This window comes from Eublepharis macularius, chromosome 3 (genome assembly GCF_028583425.1).
Source record: "Eublepharis macularius isolate TG4126 chromosome 3, MPM_Emac_v1.0, whole genome shotgun sequence".
NCBI classification, from domain to species: Eukaryota; Metazoa; Chordata; class Lepidosauria; order Squamata; family Eublepharidae; genus Eublepharis; species Eublepharis macularius.
In genome coordinates, this window is record NC_072792.1 from 173,501,376 (window position 1) to 173,524,221 (window position 22,846).

General features: G+C 43.1%; 1 protein-coding gene across 6 annotated transcripts in view; it reads left to right on the forward strand.

Moving 5' to 3' along the window:
* PICALM (phosphatidylinositol binding clathrin assembly protein) overlaps nt 1-22,846 on the forward strand; it is a 71,101-nt gene that overhangs the window by 37,214 nt on the left and 11,041 nt on the right. For 3 of the 6 annotated variants that reach the window (XM_054974652.1, XM_054974653.1, XM_054974658.1), the window contains exons 6-18: nt 330-441; nt 1,659-1,765; nt 3,394-3,435; nt 3,902-3,987; nt 6,698-6,821; nt 9,250-9,386; nt 11,065-11,165; nt 14,720-14,863; nt 15,882-15,962; nt 18,408-18,509; nt 19,015-19,146; nt 19,249-19,279; nt 20,077-20,176. In XM_054974652.1, coding sequence (XP_054830627.1) covers nt 330-441; nt 1,659-1,765; nt 3,394-3,435; nt 3,902-3,987; nt 6,698-6,821; nt 9,250-9,386; nt 11,065-11,165; nt 14,720-14,863; nt 15,882-15,962; nt 18,408-18,509; nt 19,015-19,146; nt 19,249-19,279; nt 20,077-20,176 — 1,299 coding nt within the window. The remainder of the gene's footprint in view (nt 1-329; nt 442-1,658; nt 1,766-3,393; nt 3,436-3,901; nt 3,988-6,697; nt 6,822-9,249; nt 9,387-11,064; nt 11,166-14,719; nt 14,864-15,881; nt 15,963-18,407; nt 18,510-19,014; nt 19,147-19,248; nt 19,280-20,076; nt 20,177-22,846) is intronic. The other 3 variants (XM_054974654.1, XM_054974655.1, XM_054974656.1) reach the window with 2 other exon arrangements.

Here is a 22,846-nt window from a genome sequence, read left to right on the forward strand (position 1 = left end):
GAGCTGTCATTATGGACTAAGAAAACAGTCTTTCAGTTTAGTTTCACTCCTGGTTTGCTCAGAGTGCCCACTCAGTACTTCAGTATTAGTGACCTTGACTAGTGCTAGTACTGAAGTTGTGTGTTTAGTGTGTGGTTTCTTTGGGGATGTGTATTGAACTTTAGCAGTTCAACAGCAAATGGATTGTTCAGTTACATTGGCCTTCCTGTTGCAAGCTTATGGTCCATTTATGTTAAGTTGTGTGTGTGTGCCTTTGTGCAAGGTTCTGAAAACATAAGATAACTGGATGTTTTTCCAGTTCAGCTAACTTCCTTTTATGTCCTCACCAGGTCAACAGCAATGAACTTACAAATGGCGTAATTAACGCTGCCTTCATGCTTCTCTTCAAAGATGCCATTAGACTCTTTGCAGCATATAATGAAGGGATTATTAACCTGCTGGGTAAATATTTCCTCTGTCACATCTCTTCCTCCTTAGTAAGCAAGACAGTAATCTTCATTGAGGATTTCCTGCAAGACGTTTCTGAAGAGCATTTTTAAGCTTCTGCTTCTCTTTACATATAAACAGAAATAGGCAGTTGCCTAAATACAAAGCTGGCTCACAATATTTTGATACCAAAAAAATAATTCTCTGTAATCTTCTTCATGTCCAACGACTACATAACCAAACTGTAAAGCTTGCAATTTTCTCCTCATTTTATTTAGGGAAGGTGACTATTTTGTTGCTAAGTTGCTTCTATCTTTAGGGATGTGGTTACAAAGTGATCAAGATTGAAGGTCTGAGACTTCCTTTTAATTCTGAGTAGCTTTCCAAGCCAGAAAAGTGAAGGGTGGGCAAGGCATTGCTTCGCCTGTCCCCCGCAAATAATGTGTAAAAGGTTGGCACCTTGCTTTGTCTTCAGTAGACACGTGACAGAAATTTAGCTAACATTTTTTTTCTGAGATTAATTTTTGCCCACTGAATTATTCTATATTATTTACATGTTACTTACAAAGAAACTAGTCATTGAAAAGATGGCCTCCCTTATCTACTGCTGCTAAAAGTACCAAGTAAATAGTGATGTAAATCAAGCAAGTTGGTCTCCTGTATGGCATACTAGAAATGGTTTCTCTATGTTCAAACATGGGAACACATTTGCTTCACTCAAATTTCTATACATTAAGGCAATCCCACATAACATACCTTTTTGTGGGGTTGGGGGAAAGTATTTTATAAGGACAACAGCACAAAAGGCCACTTGGCAAAAGTTCGGGATGGCGCCAGATGGGGCTTCATAACTCACCCTGGGGATCGTGATCTCCATGGGTTGATAACCACTGGTCATCCCAGTAGAACTTAAATACAGCTTTTGCTAAAACAGGATTTCATCTTGCCATTGAAACACTCTAGAAAGAGAATCCCAAGGTTAATTTAATTTTATCTTTTAACTCAGTCATCACTGTTCTTTAATTTGCAACTGTTGTTACTCCACTTAATCTGCACAGCCAACACAAAAACATACTGAGCTTAAACGTTTACTACAGCAAAGAATACTTGCAAAGGTTATCTGCTTGCTTCCTGGCGAACATCCTTGATCCCAGTTGCCTGAATACCTTAGTGTTGCGCGCTGTCAACAGGAAATTATTTTGACTCCTGCCTTCGATTCTCTTGTTTTGTAGAAAAATACTTTGACATGAAAAAGAATCAATGCAAAGAAGGTCTTGACATATATAAGAAGTTCCTGACTAGAATGACAAGGATTTCAGAGTTTCTCAAAGTTGCAGAGGTAAAAACTGATCCGTGCAGAGAACAGTCATCGCTCAGAATGAGCGGAGGATGCTGGTGGTGACTGTTGCTGTTGTGAATAAAAACTATGATAGTGGTGTTGAAGCTGCTTGAGGCAACGAGATTTGGGTTCAAGTCTAAGGAGTCTTTCACACTGCTTGCTCAACTGCTACATCTAAGTGTTCACGAGTCACTGAAATGTTAAGCCAGGAAGGACATCACGTGAATGAATCCTTGGTGGCCTCTGCCTTGTGATACATCAATGCACGCCTAAGGACTGAGTCAACTTTTGTATTCTGCTATGAGAATGCAAAACTTCGCACAGTTCTGTGCTTTCAAATCTTATCCTTCTGGCACAATTGGATCTTTAGTTACTCTCCTAGAGCGTGCACTCATAGCATATTTTTAAAATGTGTTACGAGATTCTAGTTGTTAATGCTTTTATTGTAACTCAACTACCTCATGTTCTTTAGTAGAATTCTTGTTAACTGGTAATGTTAGTGCTTCCCATCTATTTTTATGCTTTGGTGCCTGGATGCTGGACTGAAATTCTAGGGTAGGAAATGATCTATATGTCTATGTTTCGATCTCTTCCTTCCCCCAGAAATTGGTGTTGACATGGTTTGTGAATTTTTCTCTCTTGCTTCTCAGGCAAGAGACCAGCATTCAATGACTGTTAGGCTTAGATCTTCTGTTGCTCTTTCCCCCAATCACTTGGGGAAAAGATGTGGTGACAAGAAGACAGCTTGGTATTGGTATCTTGGTGCTGCTGGGGGAGGGGGAGAGAATATCAAAAGCCTGCCCTTTGGCTTTTGTTTCCTGCACCCCAGTTCCCCCTCTCCCCTCTTACCAGTCCCCACAGTCAACTTGGTGGCAGAGGGAGAGAGCATTATTCCTTCCCTGAAGTTTACTGGGGGAGAGGGAGAGGGTCCAGAAGAGAACCTTCCCTGCCTAGAGTCCCATTACCCCAGTGTTGATCATTTGGGCAGGGGGAAGCACTGCCGAAGGAGTAAAAGTCCTCTGTTCCCCTTTCTCCCACCCTCTTGCATTTCTTGTAGACTCTTGTTGAATAACAAGAACATTGATGTTCTCAGTGGCAACATCTGGAGAGTGTGCGCAAGCTTGCAACCCAGCCGAGATTACAGTCCCAAGTACGCAATTTGCCTTCAGGGGTTGAACAGGAAATCTGCTTTATTAATATAACTTTGCAATATGGCCTTTCCAGCCCTCTAGGGAGCAGGTGAACAGCTGACTTTTGAGGAACAAAATGTGATTAAGGCCAATGGCGACGATTGCTGTAACTAGCGGCAAACTGTCGTCTTTGAGACAGTTAATCCTTTCTCAAAATTTGACCCAAAAAGTGAAGGACCATGGCGCAGTTTCAGGCAGTGTAAGAAAATGACTTTACAGGCTGTAGCTTGGTGTTCTCTGCAAGCCCACACCATTCACATCATATTGAAATAATGTCTTCCTCTTAGCAAGTTCATAGAGCCTGCATTATATGACCCTTCATAGCGTATAAACAGACTTTCCCCCCTTCTTGATAATGCCTTCAGTGTGCTTTCTTCATTAATGTCTTCAGCCGAACACAGTTACGGTCCATGTCTTATTAAAATCTGTTTGTTACAGCAAGTGGGGATAGACAGAGGAGACATACCAGATCTTTCTCAGGTAAATAATTGTATGTATTTGTTGTGCATGTCTGTTTCCAGGCTCTTGTAATCTGAAGACCTTGGTGTTTACAAATGGTAGTTGCTGCTGTGTTTTTAATGAGGATTGGGGTACCCTAATCCACCCATCCCCAAACTTTAGGCCCAACTATTTGCGGCAGGTTTTGTATTCTTTGGAACGTAGAGGAATTGCTCAGGATGCATGTGGCCTTTTTCCTTGGGGCCCTTCTCTTAATTCTTGTAGGGCTTCTTGAATTAGTGGCCTTGCCTGTTGAAACGGCTGCGTAATTACCAAACACACTTAATATCGTAATAACGCTTATGGGGTGGGAGCAGTTAAGAGTTGACTGTATTCACCTGCGTGTCACTGAATGCTGTGTCATGTTATAAAGCTGGAGGAGGGGGTGGGGACATCGGTATTTTGGGGCCTTGTATTTCTGAAGTGCGACTGATTCTTTGGTTTGCAGGCACCAAGCAGTCTTCTGGATGCTCTGGAACAGCACTTAGCGTCCTTGGAAGGGAAGAAAATCAAAGATTCCACTGCTGCAAGCAGGTATATTTTGTACTTGGCAGTGAACATTGTGCAATGCTTCTGAAGATCTATGAAATATTCTTCATTTTGATCTTAAGACAGGACTTTGTACAGTGGAACCACTGCATATGTTCTGCAGTGTTAACCAATAATTATTTTTCCCTTGATTGTACTGTTTTGGGTGGAAAGGGAAGAATGCATATTTGAGAGCTCCCTCATGAAAAACAGTATTCCCTGCACATAGCGAAACACATGCCGAAGACTGCTCGTTCAAATCCTTCTCTATGTTTGCAGGGAGTTCTGTTGGAAGCATGTAAACATACAGTGGCACACTGTAGCCTAAAAGGGATGCAATCCAGGGAAAAGTGTACATTCAACAGTATCAGAAGTGGCTTCTGATAAGACACAGTAGCTATTTAAAATTTCATCATGTGGTAGTGAATGTGTGACTCTGGCTGTGATGACTAAACCCTGTGAGGAAGCATTACTTACTACTTATTTCTGTACCAAAATGCAGGGTGGAGTTGTTGGGGAGTAGTTGTCAACATTGTGTTTCAGATGACCATCTTGCCACTGCGATGCAGTTGCCTTTTGACAAAGTGATAAGCTAGTACTTGTCACATGAAATCACAACAATACTGAAAGGAGCAGAGATACTTGAAATCTGTTAAATACTTGACCAGTGAAGTACAGGGAGTTATTTGCAAACAACAAAATCATCATGCGACACCTCAGAACAGTAACGCTGTTGCCATCGATGAGTTAAAGCCATTCTCTGCCCCCTGATTCGAAAGCTCTGCTATCGTACCTTCTGATCAAGAATTGGCTAGTCCCATTATGGATCAAGAAAGCGGCACAGTGGGGCGAGCCCACAAGTATAAGGGGGATTTCTGCATCCCTGAAGAAACCCCCAGGCATGTAGGATTATATGGGATACCAAACTAAAACCCCAGAGGGCCGGGGAATCCCAGAGAAAGGGGAGGACCAAGGCTGCACCTGTGCTCTGCCAGAGAGTCCCAGGAGTTCAAGAGCAAAGGATAAGCAAAAGGCCAGGCTGTGTGAGCTGCTGAGCTGAAGGGAAGGCAGCAGCTTGTTAGGTGGCTTCTCTTTTAGGTGTGGAAAGTGGATAATTAAATTCCCTAGCTAGTCCTCAGCATTTTCATCGCCTAGGGAATCGCCATAGTGTTGAGCAGCTGAGAGTGAGAGCATACAACCGAAAAGTGTCATCAAAGCTGTTTTAAATAAAGAAGAATCTGCAAGGCTCTCTGCCCAGTCGTTCTGCAACTCAGGCAAGATTCCTTTTGCACTTCTCCTGTCAAGGTTGCACACATTTTCTTTTAGAATTGTGCATGCATCTTGAAAATAACACACAGTCAGAAGCGACGAATGTTGGCTTGGCTAAATAGCCATTGCCGTGCCTCCCTGCCAAGTACTGCAGCAGCCCTGCAGGAAGGATGAGATACCACTCTTTCTTTTCTGAGTTCTTTTTGAACTGCAGAGTACCTGGGGTGGGAAAGTTGTTTTTCCTGCCTTGAGGCTGTTGCCGGTAGCTCTAGTGTCTTGTTACTTCTGCAGAAGCCTAGCAGGAAGAGATAAGCATGTGCCTTCTTTTCTCTGAGAGCTCTGCAGATTTCTTTGCAGGGGCACTTTCCAGGGGTGTGTGGAAAAGACAGTTGTCATTGGCAGCTGGGTGAGTGTTAGTGGGGCTTGCCTACACTGCTTGTTTCTGCAAACACTTCCTTGTATGCATACCTAAGAGTTCATTCACAGCATGGAGCAGTCAGAATTGCAGTGTGCTAATTTGCCCAGTTCTAAGATGACAAGCGTAAGATTTGGCTGTGTCAGCTGTCTTTCATTGACCGTGTTTGTTCCACAAATATTTGTCCCTTTTTGAACCCTTGAACTATCAGTCATTGGTGTCGAAGTCCTTGCTTTTCATACTTTTCTTTCCATGCTAATCACCACCTTCTGGTTCCCTGAAGGACATAGCTGCTTATCAGAGTAAAGAATCACACAGCAGTGCAGGTGAAGGGAGGGGGAGAGTCTGGTCTTGCCCTGTAGTTGTGGCTTTGTAGTAGAAATACAGCAATAATCGTAAATTTTTACCTTGATGGTAAATGAACATACTTGTAGGCTTTTGGGTTTCTTGACCCATTTTAAACAAGAGCAGTCAGTAAAATATGCTGTGTGGCCATTAGCTAGCCTGAATAACCGTTGCCTGTCTGTAACCACTCTGGAATCCAGAAGGTTGCAGTCTGCTTGTAGTAACTTTAAAATCATGCCAGTGGGCTATCCTCTTGTGCAAATAAATTCAACCCTGAATGCAGAGAGTTGAAGCAAGCGTGGCAATGGTGGATTTGCCAGTTGTATCCTCAAACACTCCAAATGGTAATAAAATGATCGGCAGCTTTGTGTGGAATTGTCTTTTGCAATAGGAAACTGAAGCTGTTGTCAGCTTCCCCCACTCAGTGGCTTTGAAAACGTATCTTTTCTAGCAGAAAACCATATTATATAAAATCATCTTCAGGAGTCGGACACTGTGATTAAATTGTATTGTCCTTTTCTAAAGGCACTGGAAATTTTGCTGCTTATGCTATGCCCACAAAAGGCTTTTTTTTAAAAAGCATGTTCTCAGAGTTAGGAATAAAAGAAAGCCAAGCCCTGTTTGAACATCTTTTCCTATCATGTCATGTATATAACCACCAGGTTTCCTCCTGTCAAATTTTCCTAGGGCTACCACCCTTTCCAATGCAGTCTCTTCCCTTGCAAGCACTGGCCTGTCACTCACCAAAGTAGACGAAAGGGAAAAACAAGCCGCGTTAGAAGAAGAGCAGGCACGTTTAAAAGCTTTAAAGGTGGGTATGCTTTCTGGGGGTAGTGTGGATGTGCTTTGTTAACTGTAACCATGATGTTTGAAGTTAAAAAGTATGGTCTGTATAGATGGGGGCATGCATATGTACAAAGCAGCAGGCCCCAATTGGCACAGGATGGTTTGTGCTCATTAACTTCTTAAAATAAGCCATAAATAATTCATGGAGGGAGCCTGGTGGTAAGCACTTTTCTTTGCCCAAGGTGTGAGTGAATGAAATTGGAGTGGGGGAGATAGCAGGGACTCTGCACCGACAAAACCCACATGCCAGATGTTGTGGGCGCCCCTTAGGGCCCAGGGGGCGCTGCGGGCCACCCCTGAGCCCATGGTGGGGGGGGGGACGACAACAGAAGGGAGGTGGTCCAGAGTGTCGACTGCCTTCCGGGCCCACGAGGGGGAGGTGGCCACTGACAAAACCCACATGCCGGATGTTGTGAGCACCCCTTAGGGCACACACATCTCAGTCAGGATGAATGGCAAGGTTTTGGAAAAACATCCAGCTCCAGCTCCAGCTTCTTCAGTCCACATCCCAAACTCTTGGGACTGTCCCTGCCTGCAGTTGAGTCCACCCCTCACTCCGTCTTCCCAGCCCAGCTCCACACTGCGGCTGGTAATCCTTCATCGTCCTCCTGAGTCTGACCCAGCAACTCCTGGTCCCTGTTTCAGTCAAGCACTCTGGCAGCACTTGCCTCCCGGTCAAATATTGCAGTTTTGGCCAAACAGGAGGGTGGGTGGAGGAGAACCTGCTGAAGTCTCCCTGCGAGTTTGGCATCTCTCTGGGTGAAAGGGGGCCGTTGAAATGCCCCTGGTTCTGACGAATCACAAAACTAACGAAAATTCGTGGTTTGTGATTCTTTAAAAATGACAAAACACGAACCTCTTGTTTTGGTTTTTTCCTGTTTCGTGCTCATGTCTAGCAGGGAGTCATTCCAACTCCAAATGACTTTTCTGCAAATACAGGTGTTTTCCAAGTTGGGTAGACACTTTGTCCTGTATTCTCTCAATGAAGCTATAGGAGTGGCATCCACTTGCACTCACTGTAAGTTGAAGGAATGCGGTTCATGGGGAGTATTCTTGGCCTGTGTTCAGATGTTATAAGCAAAACAGAGTTTGCAGTGACCTAAAGCCTAGGTTGTTATTGTGAGTCTGTGCTCCTTCCCGACTCTCCTCTTACACAGAATCATGATGGAAGCTTTATTGGTTTGGGAAGTTTTTGATTAACTCAAATTTGTGCTGATCCGTGGCTTAAATCCCTGCTTACTGAGAGTGAAACTTGCCCCAGTTTAAGGTAGCTGTGGCTGGCATCACAATTTTTATTTATTTATTTATTGGATTTATATCCCGCCCTCTCTGCAAGCAGGCTCAAGGTGGGTCACAACATCATACTACAACAATCACAGCAGTACATAAATACCATCAAATACCAAAATTGTTGTTCAGGAAGTCTGATTTCCACTCTCATTTGTAGACATGCAGCCTGAATGGTTTGTGGTGGTGGAGATGTATACATTGACAGGGGCTAGTCTGTGCAAAGCAGCAAGCTTGTCTCGGCACTGAATAGGATTTGTATCCTGAGGTCAAGGAGCAATTCCTATACTGAGCAAGATTTGGATCCAGTAGTACCTTAAAGCCCAACTATCTATCCAGAGTTTGAGCTTTCAAGAGTCAAGCTCTCTTGTATCAGACGAAGAGAGCTCTGACACTCAAAAGCTCATACCCTGGAAAGCTAGTTGGGTTTTAATGTGCTACTGGACCCAAATGCTGTTGTTCTACTGTAGACCAACATGGCTACCCAGTGATTCCTGTTTTACTTACTGTCCTTGGTGTTGTCTGGGCAGGAAAAAGGAACTCTCTTGGTGAAAAAAATGAAGAAGAGAATTGAACCTGCATGCTGTCAGTCTCTCAACTTGGCTGCCTCCCGATGTTCCTGTGAATCATGGTCAAATAATAGGAAGGGTCCATAAAGATCTCTTCTTGTTCATGGAATCTAGCAGACTAAAATTTCTGTGTCCCTGGTGGTTTGATCACACAGGTTCTTTTCAAGAAAGAACTAGGATGTTTTCGGTGAGCAAGGTTGTGGTGGTTGCTGACTCTTTAGAGATGCTCCTGGTACAGTAAATTAGGATTTAAGGGGCCCTAGTACTCTAGTTTTTGACATGGTTTATTAGATGTTGCAGAGGGCTGACCGCTTTTACAGAAGTTCCCCTTTTGTTTCCTTGGGATCCCCCTTCAGGGTGATAGTGTCTATAAATATTTGGCAAGCGGCTAATTTATCGTCCTAAAGATGCACCTTTTTAACCCAGCACTTGTTTGCTGAAGCCTGACTGTGGACTTTGTTCTGCTTGACCTCAGCAGCCAAATAAGCAGTCCTTGTTTTCCGGGTTTCTAATGCCAACTCCATTTAATGCCAACAGGAACAACGTCTAAAAGAACTTGCAAAGAAACCTCATACCTCCTTAACGACGGCCTCCTCGCCAGTGTCCAATACAGCAGGAAGCATAATGACTACACCAGCCATTGACATTTTTTCTACACCTAGCTCTTCAAACAAGTATGTCTTTGCTCGTCACTCCTAATTGGTAAAGGTTGCTTCTAGCTGGAGGGCATCTTAAAGATGCAGCAATCTTGTAAAGATTTTTGGGGTGTGTGTAATTCTTTGGTTTTGACTAAGCCAGAAATAAGGCTCACTTGTTAGTGCCAAAGGAGAATAAGCCATGCATCCTGGATAAAAACATAAAGTAGACACAAATGCAGAAGACCTCATTATCCAAGATGCATGTGGCTTATGAGAGAAGATTTGTACCATCTCTTGCAGTCTTATGATATATAATGGTGCTGGTCACATGAGAAGCAAGACGCTCATCCATTCGGACATTCTTATCATGTTCCAGACTCCTTAACACTTTTCTAGAAGAGCTGGATTTGGAATTCAGTATAGCCTGGCAACTAGATATGGCATTCATTTTTATCAATTATTAACTTAATGACTCTGCCTTACACAGAATCTACATCATGGGTACCTCTAGCTCAGCGCTGTCTGCTCTGACTGGCAGAGCTTAAGAAGAGAACAGCTTTTCCCAGGAGCTGTTGCCTGAGATCTTGTAAATAGTGGTATCTGGGAATGAACCTGGGGCCTACATCATTCAAAACCTGTGCTCCTCCACTTACAAAGGAAGTATTGGCAGCGTAGAGTTGCCACATGCATCCTGCAGAATGAAAAGCTGGGGACTTTGTTTTCCCATAAGGCAGCTTCTGATCATACCAACTAGGTCAGGTACCCCAGCCAAGCTATACACTCAAGGCTTTCCATGGCTGACTGCTAACTGGGAGCAGGGGGGGTATTGCCTGCACACCGTTTTGGGTGCTTGATAAAGCAGTGTGTATGAACTAGCGATCATTACAGTTGAACAGGCTGGATTGCATTCTAGGGCACTTGTCAGGAAAAGCCTTTGAGGCTCCTTGACCAACCTAAACATGCAGTTTATAAGCAGTGTTCAGTTTGGAGCTAATGTGGGAAGTGGATAGAAGGCCCTTGCAGGTGTCAACGTCTTTTTTTAAATAGTGCATGTTTTCTAGGTGGCTCATAGAATCTCTGGCAGGTTTTGTTTTCCTGTTCAAAATCTGACTAGATTGCATGAATGGAAACTCTCTGCAGCAATTCTTGCAGGTGTGAGCTTCCAAAAATGCTTCTGCAGTTGCAGGAATTGCAGAGGCTGTATCTGTGTACCACTGGTTCTCTGTCTCGGAATTATTGCATGGAAGTTGAAAGACAAAAAACGTTGACTTTGAATGCCGTTCAATTCTGACTTCAGGCTGGCTAAATAAGTGCTTCATTAGGTTGTCTCTGCACTTCCTCACACTGCCAAGTATACTGTAGCTATTTAACATGTAAACATTCGTGGCCAGCGATGCCTCCTGATGCTTCTCAGTGGTAGAAAAAGCAACATAAAGTCATGCCTCTCTTAGTGAAGATGAAGATGCTTTACTTCAGCAGACACGCAGCCCTAAAGGCTGGGAGGGAGGACATCCTACAATAAAAACGTGAATTGTCCAAAGCTTGTAATCTGTGCCCAGTTCCTCGTTCTTTACTTTTTCTGCACTAGAATGACACACAGCCTTGTGCATTCTGCATTTGGGGGAATATAGCTGTTTGAAGGTCTGGGTGAGTTTCGTGAGAGAATGATGTCATTGGAATCCTATTTGATAGTTGCCCTTGCCTCTTTCTGTAGCACCTCAAAGTTGCCAAATGACCTGCTTGATCTGCAGCCAACATTTCATCCATCTGTGCATCCTATATCCTCTGCGCCCCAAGTAGGAGGGACCTGGGGAGGTAAGCAAACTGGAATCTTTCCCCAGTTCTGGTTACTGTGCAGCTAGTCAGATTAGTAAGATTCCAAACCCTCAGCGTACTTGCTTTTGGTAAATGAGATGAAAAAGCATCTTCGGAAGATTTAAAGTTGAACAAGGAGAATATGTGGGAAGCAAGCACAGGTATGGGAACATCGAGGAGCTGTGTGGACGTTCAGGCGTTTAGAATCTGCACAAGGCATTTTTTTGCTGCCTTTCTTCTATAAATAAGCTCAAAGGTTCTTTGTATAATAGTCAAAGAAGCCTATCTTTCACGACTTGGAACTAGAACCTGTCTGGGAAAGGATGGCAGAGAAGCCATTGTACTGTTCTTTTGCGTCAGGATAAGAGGGATTTGATTCAGTGTAGTATTAGTTTTAAATGGTCAAGCTAGTTTAAAGGAAAATCAGTAAAAAAAAAGATAAGCAGAGAAGTTGGAAACTTTTTTTTTTTGGTCTGGAAATACAAAAAGACTATGAAAAAAGATTTTGAGACCGCACAGCTGTAGGCAAGAGGATACAGCAGAGAATGTGCATGAAATAATAAGCTTAAATTTAGCTACCTTATTGGGGGGGGGATAACTTACCTTGCATCATTTTAAGATCAAGAATAATAAAATTGGTTAATTCAGCTAACAGTCTTACTAAGACACAAAAACCCCTCTCTTCTTAACTACCAAGGCAGGGATGAAAGGATGCTCATACTGGAGGTGGAAGTTGGTGGTCTAGATGGGCCTCCTTTGGCAGTACATTTCCCAGAATAGGAACTACAGCTGAAAGTATTTGCTGCATACACGAGAACTAGACAGAAAGTGCTGCAAATGAAAACTTAGTTCAGAATAGCTTTCAACAGTGTTTTCACTAGGGTTAAAATAGAAAGCCATCACATGTACAGAGTATTGAGAACTTCTTTAGATGTAACTTGGGAGCTGGGGAGGAAAAAAACCTTGTGTTTCCCCCCCCCCCCCACTTCTGGTGGTCTCAGTCCTCGAGCATGTCCCAGATCAAACTTCCACACATTTCCCTTGGTAGTGAGATGGCCAAACTCTAAATGTGTAGACACTAGTGATGTGGTCTCTTCTGCCTTATGCTTGGGTAGTCCATTATTGTAGGATCGTTGTTTAATATATGGATTCCTTTCAGCTACAGAATACCTTGTGCTTTATCAAAGGGCAGGCCCGGGGGGGGCGGGGATAGCTGTTCATTTCTTTCTTTTGTGGCAGCAGAGTTAGTAACCTGTTGGTCTGCCTTGTAACTAATGCTTCATCCCTGTTGAAAATGCTATTGCCGGGATTGTTTAGAAACCAGGAGGAAATCTATTCAAAGTGCATAGTCCTGCGACTGAGTGTTTTGGGTTTTTTTAAAAGATGGTAGGCCACATTCAGGCTTTTACTTGATCTGTCATTTGATCAACACGTTCTCCTACTTAATACTCTTCACAACAGCTAGTCTTTAACGGGAGTGACTTTTAAATTGAGTAAGGGAGGGTCAGTAGCATTGGTTGCTCTCACTGACTCCTTTGCAGAGGCAGTGAGTCCTCAAATCTCAGCCTTCTCAAGGTGAACAGCCATAGTTTGGGCTAGAGATTTATCCTTTATTATACCTCTAGTATTCACTCTCAGTTCTGCATAAAGAAATCAGGAGGGGAAGTACACAAGGGGGGCGAACGCTGACACAGTTTCTGCCGCTGTTTCCAGGGGACGTGTGTGTGAGTGGAGTGGAGTTGTTTGCATCTGTCTACAGTAAAAGGGGTGTTATATGGTACCCGGTTAAACTGCATGCTGATCATTGCTGCCTGCGCTCAAGGGAGAGTAGACAATAGCAGGGTGAGCTTGGAGACCCAGCAGGGGATACCAGGACTTGCTGCTTGGTTTTACTCTTCTTGCTTCCAGGCTGCAGAAGAGCCCGGCAGCGGGTCCCATCCATGGCAGCAGTAGAAGTTTGGTTAACCAGCAGCTTGCTTCCCAGTGATGCTGGTTGACAAAGTTTTTCATGTGGTACATTTGATTCTGCCCTTCCTCCAAGGTGTCGTATACATGGTTATCCCATTCCTCTTCTATCCTCACATCAACACTGTGATATTGTTGAGACTGAGTGTATGTGACTCGCCTTCTGTTGCCCAGGAAGCTTCATGGCAGAGGGAGGATTTGAACCTGGGTCTCCCAGATACTGGTTTGAAACTTTAATCACTACACTGTTGACTGTCCTTGCTCATGTGGGAGAAAATGACAAATGAGCACAGCATGAGGGCTTTGGATCGGGACAGTGGTGAGGTCCAGGTTGAGCCCCGATTAACTAGTCCACCATTCCTCACTATGCAGGATTCTCTGCTGGGTGCTGTGAGGACAAATAAGACCATTACTGTCCCATAATGTCCAGTGAGATTCTTTGGGGGGGGGGAATGTTACAGCTTGATTGCGCAAGTGGTGATCTGCCTATTAAAGCACTGTTTGTAGACTGTTGGCTCTTTCCACCAGGGTGCCTTCCAACCATGAGAAAAATACTTCATAAAGATCAGTGTGACCTTAGAACTGCTGCCTATCCCTTGTGACTTAATGCCTGTGGTTTTCCCCTCAGTTTTCAGATGGAATATGCAATATGTTAGGCACACTATTTCAACTTGTTTAACATGTATAAATCAACAACTGTGCTGATTTCTGGGTGTGCTGTAATACAGATGCATGCCCGAGGTGGTAATTGTTGGGTGACACAATCCAAAGTAAGGTCTTGAGCTTTCCCTGCCCCTCCTAGGACAGCTGGTATCTCTCAGGTGACCTTCCCTCATTTCCCCTTTAGTGGTAGAATGTTAAGTTAAGCCACGGCAGAAAACTGCCCCATTGCTGTATCCTAATCCATTGGCTTATTCATATAAGTTTTAAATTGGTATTGGAGTAACACAACTGCTATAGCATGTTCATGCACAGTTGAATATGATATAAATCCAGGGAGATTCCTACATTGTGAATTCTGAGCATAGTTAGAGTTCACGGAGGCCCCCAGAAAGAAAGGAGATGGAATGGACAAAGTCACAGAGGGCGGGGCTAACAGCGGCTGCTAGTCATGATAGCGATCCACTCCCTCCTGTACCGGATGCAGTATGCTTCTTTATGTCAGTGGCATGCAGGAAGATGCATTGCAAGTCCCTGTGCTTGTGAGCTCCTTAGAGGCAGCTGGTCAGCCACTGTGTGAACTGAATGCCAGCCTGGATGGACCTTTGGCATTTCTCTTTTTATGTTCTTAGTGATACTTAAAGTTAAAGGCTTCTCAGCTCATTGGTGTCAAAGGAGGTTCTGTTGTCCAGAAACCCGCACATTGCAAGATTAAAATGCCTTCAGGAGGTGTGTGCAACACACTGATTTGTAAGGAAATGCCTGTTGGCCATACTCAGTTCAGCAGAGAAGTCTGCATGCATTCGGAGTGCCAGTGTTGTTCTTTGCTTTAAACAGAATGTGCTACTTGTGCTGCTTCCGCTGTTCCCCTTACTAATGTGCAGCTAACTCTGTTCTCCCTCCTCTTCTCCTTTGCTTGGGTTGCACAGATCCTTTCACTTCTACCGCTGATGCTGTTGACGAAGCCATTCCAAGCCTAAATCCTTTCCTCGCAAAATCTAGCGACCATCTCTCTGTCTCCTCTGATGTACCTACTTTCACTTCTAGGACACCTACTCATGAGATGTTTGTTGGTAAAGTACCCTCTGACTAGCATCTCCTCTGAACTCTTAGGGTTAAACTCAGGATTTTTGAAAGACACTTCCTTATCATTGGATAAAAGCTCATAATCTTAGCTCCTTGTTTTTGATATTCAGCAGAGTACTGTGTGCTTCCCAGTTCCTGTCAAAGATACCAGTCTTCCCCAACTGATAGGGCAATTCACAATAGTGATGAGTAGGAGTTTAGATTTGACAGCTTCTTGAGAGAAGAGAGGGGAGGCTTTACATCCCGCCCTATTTTAGTTGTCTTGGTATATGCAAGAATTGATGGAGCCCCAGTCACTTCATCGTTCGATGCCCTAGTGCTCTCACTACAGCAAAGCTTCATCCGTTTTTCAGTGGGAGTCATGTCAGCTCCACTATCAAGCACCTGTGTGAATGACAGTAGGAGGGGCTTCTTTTTGCTTCCACAGCAGGCTGTAGGTGACCAAAGGATACCCTGGATGTGTCCAGATGTGCATCCTTGGTCTCATTAAAATAAGGTCCTAGCTTATATATGGCAGAGTCTTCTAAGCAGCATAAATCCCAAGGCTACTGTGTCAGGCATATGACTTGCAATGTAATTCTCTCTGGTTCTCTAGATCGCTGCAACCCATTTACTGAATCTAACCCTTTTGTGGCAGCCAAATATGCATCTACTGTTCAGCTCTATCACTTTACTTCAGGTATAATATAAATGCCTTGAGAGTTTTACACTTGCTGATACCTTCAAAGGTGTAAAACGTGGCATTTAATATAAATATCTTTTATGGTAGATGTAATATACACCGTTTTTTGGATCCTACCCTTTTTAGTGACGGTAAAGCTTTCCCTTTTTAGAAGCTATCACTAGACTAAGCTATCACTAGATTGCCTGTTTGTGTTTAGAGTATGCATAGATATAGTGTCAATGTAGCTTCCAAGTACTTGACTAAGCAAATTGAATATTCCTGGTTCTGTCTTTCTGTGTAACATTCCTTCTTTGCTCTTCTACCTCGTATGCCTTTATCAGATTCTTTTTGTGGTCCACAAGCTTATCCTAATGCTTCCCATTTCCGCAGTGAGCCCTCAACTGTAGCTGGTCTATTTGGAGGTAGGTGAAACTTTTTCTGAACCCAGGAGTCAGTTACATTTTTTCCTTCGGAAGAGGAAAAGAACTTTAAAATTAAACAACACTAGTAATGTTCTTCTAAGCTTTGGAGTTTTTCTAATTGCCAGTTTTATAAATCCAAAATCTTCTAACCTTATTTGAAAAATTAGGGGTAGAACAGATATACTGAGCCTGTGCCTAAAAGACAAGATTCAGTCTCTTAACACAGTTAATGGGTTGGAAACAAGCTGCGGGAGTATGTGAATCACCCCATCATTGGCCACGGTTAATGCTTTAAAAAGTAATACAACTTAAATGTTTGAAACATCCAGATGGATACTAATTAGCTTTAAAAACTTGACCTTGCAAATCTATAATCTTTTGATTGTCACTTTTCATGATTGTCAGTTTTCGTTGTGGATGCCTGTCCTTTCAGTTGTGTTCTAGTCGTACTCCTGGGTAGCGCTAGATCAAAAGGAGTAGTAATAGACTGGGGTTTGGTAGTGAATGTTCGTGCACTTTTAAAGCACCATAATGTCAAAACCTACATCTGACTTTCCACTAAGTAATTTGGAAATGTATTTGAGGTTTGGAAAAAACCTTGTCAACACCGGCGTTTAAAAAAGAACACCTTGAATATACAGCTGTCCTGTGTCTGCTACACACCTGTACTGAAGGAGAACTTGCGCTGGACCTCGGGGAGGGGGGGATTCAGATGCTGGCTTTTTCTGTCTTTCCCTCCACTGAAACTATGTGGGAAGCTGCTTTGCTCAGTAGTTTTCTCCATGGAATGGTTCTTCTAACGTTCTGTTCTGAAGTAGTTGCCCTGTTGCTAGGATAACTCACAGTTCAATCTTAAGGATACCTTGTTGGAGCAGGTCAAGAATCATTTAGTCCAGCTTTAATTACCAGTATCAGATTTGCTATTTTGCATCCCATTGTGATCATCCAAGTCCATCCTGTGAGGTGCAATCCTCCTGGAGGAGTAAAGTCTCCTTAACAACGTGGTGGAGTCATAGTTGACTATGGCGACCCCTGGCAGGGTTTTCATGGCAAGAGACTAACAGCGGTGGTTTGCCATTGCCTGCCTCTGCAGCCCTCGTCTTCATTGGAGGTCTCGCATCCAATTACTAACCAATGCCAATCCTGCTTAGCTTCTGAGATCTGATGAGATCAGGCTCATCTGGGCTATTCAGATCCGGACTGTTAACAACATAGTTGTCTAAAGGAAGGAGTTTAGTCTCTTGGTGGCCATATATGTGGCTTCTGTATTCAGACTATGGGAAAGTAGCAGCATTTGTGTTTTAAAATAAGATATTGATGTGCCTGCTGATTGATTTATAATGCCAAAGTGGTCAGGGACATCATTGATGTAACATTATAAATGTTAACTATATTTCTTTACTATATCTGTACTCCTTAATGAGAGGTGCTCAGTTTTATCAAGATGCAAAAAAAAACTGTCATCACAGTTACAAAATGCACGTGCTGTTAGAACCAGAGTGGAATACTTTGCCTCATGCCTGATCTATGTCTACAAGTACTCTTTATCTTGACTTTTGAATTAAACGAAACTATATGTTGTAGACCATTAATGCTCACTGGCTCAGGAGCCACATTTGACTTGTTGACATGCCTCTTGTGGCTCTTCTGAGTGTGGCACCTGCCACACGTTTCAGTAAAGTTGGCAAGGCCTATGCTCCACGGGGCTTGCGTTTGGCAGGTGATTTCCACCTTGAAACAGCTGCCACCAGAGGAACACGTCAGCTGCAAGGCTCCCTGAGGTGCAGGCCTCGTACCAGGGAGGAAAATAAATGTGGCACTGTTTGCGGATGGTAATTGTAAATGTGACTCTCTCCAAGCCACAGAGTGAATGCCACTGTTGTAAATCCTAAACATTTGTTAAAAAAATGTGTGGTTTAGTAATGGCAGGTGCAGGGACAACTGTCTGGATTGGGAAGGCAGAACATTGTAGGAATATTTCGGATTGAAACATCCAATTGCATACTACAGTCCCCACATGACTATTTAGCAGATTTGAAGCTGTGAGTTGTCATTAGTCTTGATTTGTTGGAAATCCATTCAGTCTAGTGGTGACAAAATCCAGTAATTCCCCATTCCATGTTGTTCTGAAGGATTCTGCCTTTTCTGCTTCAGCAGATCGTCTGGGAAAGACTTATTAGCATTGCACAGCTATAGCTAGGCATATGAGCGTGTCCCTCTTCTATAGGTACGCAGAGATACAAACTTGAACACACCATTTCCTGCATCACAAACTTCTCCTTTCAGATGACATCTCATGCTGTTGCTGCAAAAGAAAGCTTCCCAAAGCCCTATCAGTATCTGAACACCACGATCCTGTTATAGCTGTAGAGCTGTTTTTTGCATGGAGGTTGAGAGACTGTGCCCTGCATATTAGCACATTCAACTGTCAATGTCTCTTTGTAGGCTTCACTCCATCTCCTGTTGCCCAGCCCTCTGCAGGCCTTAACGTTGACTTTGAGTCTGTGTTTGGAACCAAAACTTCAAATGTGCCAGTGGATTCTTGTGGTAGGTCTCTTGAAGTTACCACTTCTTAATAGCTGTTCAAAGAAAAATATTCTTGCTCAGTGCATGCAGCTCCTTGGGTATGCCCAAAGTAGCAATTTGGATCCGCAGGTATCTTATGGGCTGACAAATTCATTGTGGCATGAATTTCTGTAAACAGCTGTTCATCCGATGTGTGAAAATGGCCCTAGTTCATAGAGGCTTATGCCACATGAAATGCCCTGGTGTTCAAGGTACATCAAGACATTAGACTACTTTTGGTGCAACAGACAAAAATTGCTGTGTACATCCCATTTTATGTATCTAGATCCTGGCTGCCGTATATGTAGATTTGCTGCTAATTTAAGGCAGAATTCTATCAGACCCAGAGTAGCCTGGCTTTGGAACAGAAGCATAGCATAACTTCTTCCAGGCTTACTATAGCTTTACGTAACTTTTTAGATCTAAAAATATAGAAGGCTGTGCCTTACAGTACCTTGAAGATGTGTTCTTTCTTTCTTTTTTTAAGGGTTTGATGAATTAGGCGGACTCCTAAAACCAACAGTGGCTTCTCAGAACCAGAATCTTCCAGCTTCCAAAGCACCTCCTAACAAATTAGTATCAGATGATTTGGATTCGTCTTTAGCCAATCTTGTAGGCAGTAAGTTAAAAATTGTTGTTGCTCATTTAAAATACCAGTGAGTCACATTTTTAATATATTAATGAATGGGCTGTTTCCAATTAGTTTCTTCTTTCATAACAGATTTGGGAATTGGAAATGGAACAACGAAAAAGTGAGTGTTTTTCAAAATCCAGCCATTTTCTGGGTAACGTTTTAAAGCATATTTCCTTAGCAGTTTTTCTCAGTGTATGTCAGCTGTTCATCCTTTTTTTCTAGAAGAAGTGAACAGACAACAAATACAGCTAGTGATAACAATACAATATTTATATTCAGCTCTCCTTCAGAAATCTCAGGGTTCTCCTTCCCTTTTGTATTCTCTTAATCAGTCTCTGAAAGAGGCTAGGCCGAGGGGACAGCAAGTAACCCGAAGTCACCCAGTTAGCTTTCTTGCTGAGCAAGGATTTGAACTTGGGTCTCCCCAGTTCTGCTACCCTTTTCCTGACAGACTTTCCATTTCTGGATGTTTATAATAGTAAATTCTGTGAATGTGTGTGTGCTTGTTCTGTTACTTTAAAAAAAACTCTGTAGGGTAAACTACTAACTCTTGGAAGAATTTGGGGTGATGAATCCTTGAGAATCCAGAATTCCAGTTGGCCTGGTTTGTCTTGATTAGGGACTGCACACACCCTTTTCTTTTGGCCCCTTTAGTCCTATTAGATCAGCTCTCTTCCATCTTATTTGAGGCCTCAGCCAGATTTCCACAGGTGGATTTCGAATAGATGGGCATTATGCGTATTCACTTTTGTATTTAGCCAGCTACCCCTGCATAAGTTTTTCCAAGATTGCAGAGGTATGAGATGAAAAATCTCATCATCGTTTTAAAAGCTGCATTCCTTTTTTACCCTGGCTGCAAGAAAGGCAGCATGCAAAGAATTCCTAAATGGTTACATTTTGAACCTTTATTTAAAGTGATGTAAATTGGACACAGCCAGGAGAGAAGAAGCTAACGGGAGGCACCAACTGGCAGCCCAAAGTTGCACCGACAACAGCGTGGAATGCTCCAACAATGGTAAGCTATTGTCATAGCTGTGGAGGTAGGACACCAGCTATTATGAAAGTGTAGGAAGCCATCAAGAACTTTCAGTTCACTGCTGGAATGATGGGGGGATTTTCTTTAGGTTGTATTTTTATTGGATGTATTTGTTGACCGTTGCATGTAAGTTGGATCTGCGTAAAGGAGTCTTGTACTAAGATCAATAATCCAGTAACTGTTGAATAGTGCTTCACTCCACCCTTGCCTTAAATTGGTTGAGGCTGCCTAGCAGCGTTTAGGACTGAGTGTGCTTGGGAAATGTAAGGGGTTGGTGTGGTCTCCACTTTTTTGTCTGTTTGGAGTTGTGAGTTACAGAATAGCAAGAGAGAATCATGTCACACACACAGGTCTGATTCGTTTTAATCTCTTAGTCCACTTCTGCTCCAGATAATTCAAGAGGAGCACAAAGTAGGTTATCGTGTTGGAAGAGTCATGGCTCAGTGATAGAGCATCTGCTTGCCATGCAGAAGGTCCTACGTTCTCTGGCATCTCCGGTTAAAAAGAATCAGGTGGTAGGTGATGTGAAAGACCTCCAGCTGAGACCCTGGAGAGCCATTGCCAGTCAAGAGTAGACATGACTGAGCCTGATGGGCCAATGACACAGTAGTCAAAGGCAGCTTGATGTGTTGTCTACAATGGCCCTGCAAGGGAGGTTAGGCTTAAAAGACAGTGAGTGATGTGCCCAATGTTAAAAGTTACTTGGGTGTGCTAGGATTTGGGCCAAGTCCAGCACTTGACTGCTTCTTGGCAAAGTGCCATTGTAAGAGAAAAGTATCAGTTTTTGGTTTCTTCCTCGTTCATAGGTCTCATTTAAGAGTGATCTGTGCCAGATGCTGCCCTTCTGCCCAGAGGCAGCGTTTTGAGATATCTTATCCCTGTAGTCTTAACATCCAGCTTAAGCAAAGCCCCCCACAAAGCCATGTGTTTTCGGCATAACATATAAACCATGCTGGATAATAGAACCTGATGGAAGACGAGGGGGAGGGATTACTCTCTGACCACTTGAACTTGCTTTGTTCATGTGTTAATGACAATGTTAAACTGAGTTGAGGTTTATAGTGGAGAGTCAATAGGCTATAAATATTTTAAATGGAAAAAACTAATTGTTTATCGCAGTGTAACTTGCTAGAGTTGAGAAGAAGAGAGAGACCTGTGTGAGTGAGCGAATGTGTGTGTCATTGCCATCTTGGCGAGGACTTGTGCGCAAGGGGAACCGATGCCTACTTGGTATGGTTTGTTATGAAAATGCTTGAAAGCTGTAGTAAATTCAGCGACACAATAACAGTGTGTGGATTTTCTTTCAAGATCGTTTTTCAACCCATTTTAATTTTAAACACTGAGGTATCTTCTGTGCTAGAATGGTAGTCCTTTGGCCAGGGGGAGGGATAAGCATGGAAACAAAGCTTGAGGTGCTCTCTGCGGTCAGCTATAGACTCACCGCATGGACTATATAAAGCAAAGGCACTGAAGGGGCTTTTTTGTCGTAATACCTATGATCACAAACCAGTGCAATTATTGCCATTCCTGCTTATCACTCCTAAGAGCAAACCGGATGGCTGGTGCCTTTCAGGAAAGCTATCAGCACACAAGCCAGGGGTTTTTGTGTGCTCAAAGCTTATTTCTGGGGTCAAGGGACTTTGGCGAACTCATAGCCACACCCATTGGCATGTTCTGCTGGCGGTTCACAGGATCCAAGCTAAGGCATTAGAAAAAAATTGTAAACTATAAACTTCCCCTGAGGGCTTGGGTATGCCCATTGCCCTCAATGCTGAGACAGTTAAAGGGTTTTTAAAAGAGAGAGATTGGGGCAGGGAGGGCCTCCTGATGTCTTGGAGGAGGTGATTTTGTTCAGGGATGGGAATTTCCAAATTGTTTATTTTCCCTCTTTGCCCACCTCTTCCCCTGCCCCAATTTTACACCCTCTGTATCTGTTAATTGCTTGGTTGTACAGCCTTTGCTCCTGGTTGTTCCTTGAAAGTACTCTCCAAACCATTGGCTAAAAGGTTCTATAGATGATCTATAGGTTGTTTGAAAGGACAAATTGGCAGGAGATGGGAAATGGCTAAGAAGCCACACCTGCTTACCGGTTTTTGCTTTTCTGTGCCCCATCTGTGCCTTGATGTTTGCATGACTTGGAATCCTGTGTTTCCATCACATCTTGCTCTGTCTTAACTTTTCATACAGACTGTTGCTTGTAAATTTTTTAAAAAATGTGCTTCAGAGTCAAGCTACACAACCAGAGTTCATGTGGTACAGCTCTTCCTGGACTATACCACTTCACTGATTGCACTTTTGAATGCTTTCTAGTGTCAAAACCTTCCAGAGTGTAGAAAATTAGCTTGTTGAAGACAGAAGGGTCTAAATCTAGGGAAGTGTATTCCAAAAGAATTTATAAAAACAGGCTAGAAACGATTAGCCATTTTTTATTTTCTGGTCCTCTTGTGAATACTTTGCCTTTCATTTAGAGGACTTCAGTACTCTCTGGAAAACGTTTTGGAAGACATGTACAGACTAAATGTGCAAGAATCCAGAGGTTGTGTTTGCAGGCCGGTCAGCCCTGTTGGTGCCCTTTAGCAGACGATTCACTGAAATGGCTTGGCATTACAAGAATCTGTATTTCGGGGTTGATAAAAAATGCTCTTGTGA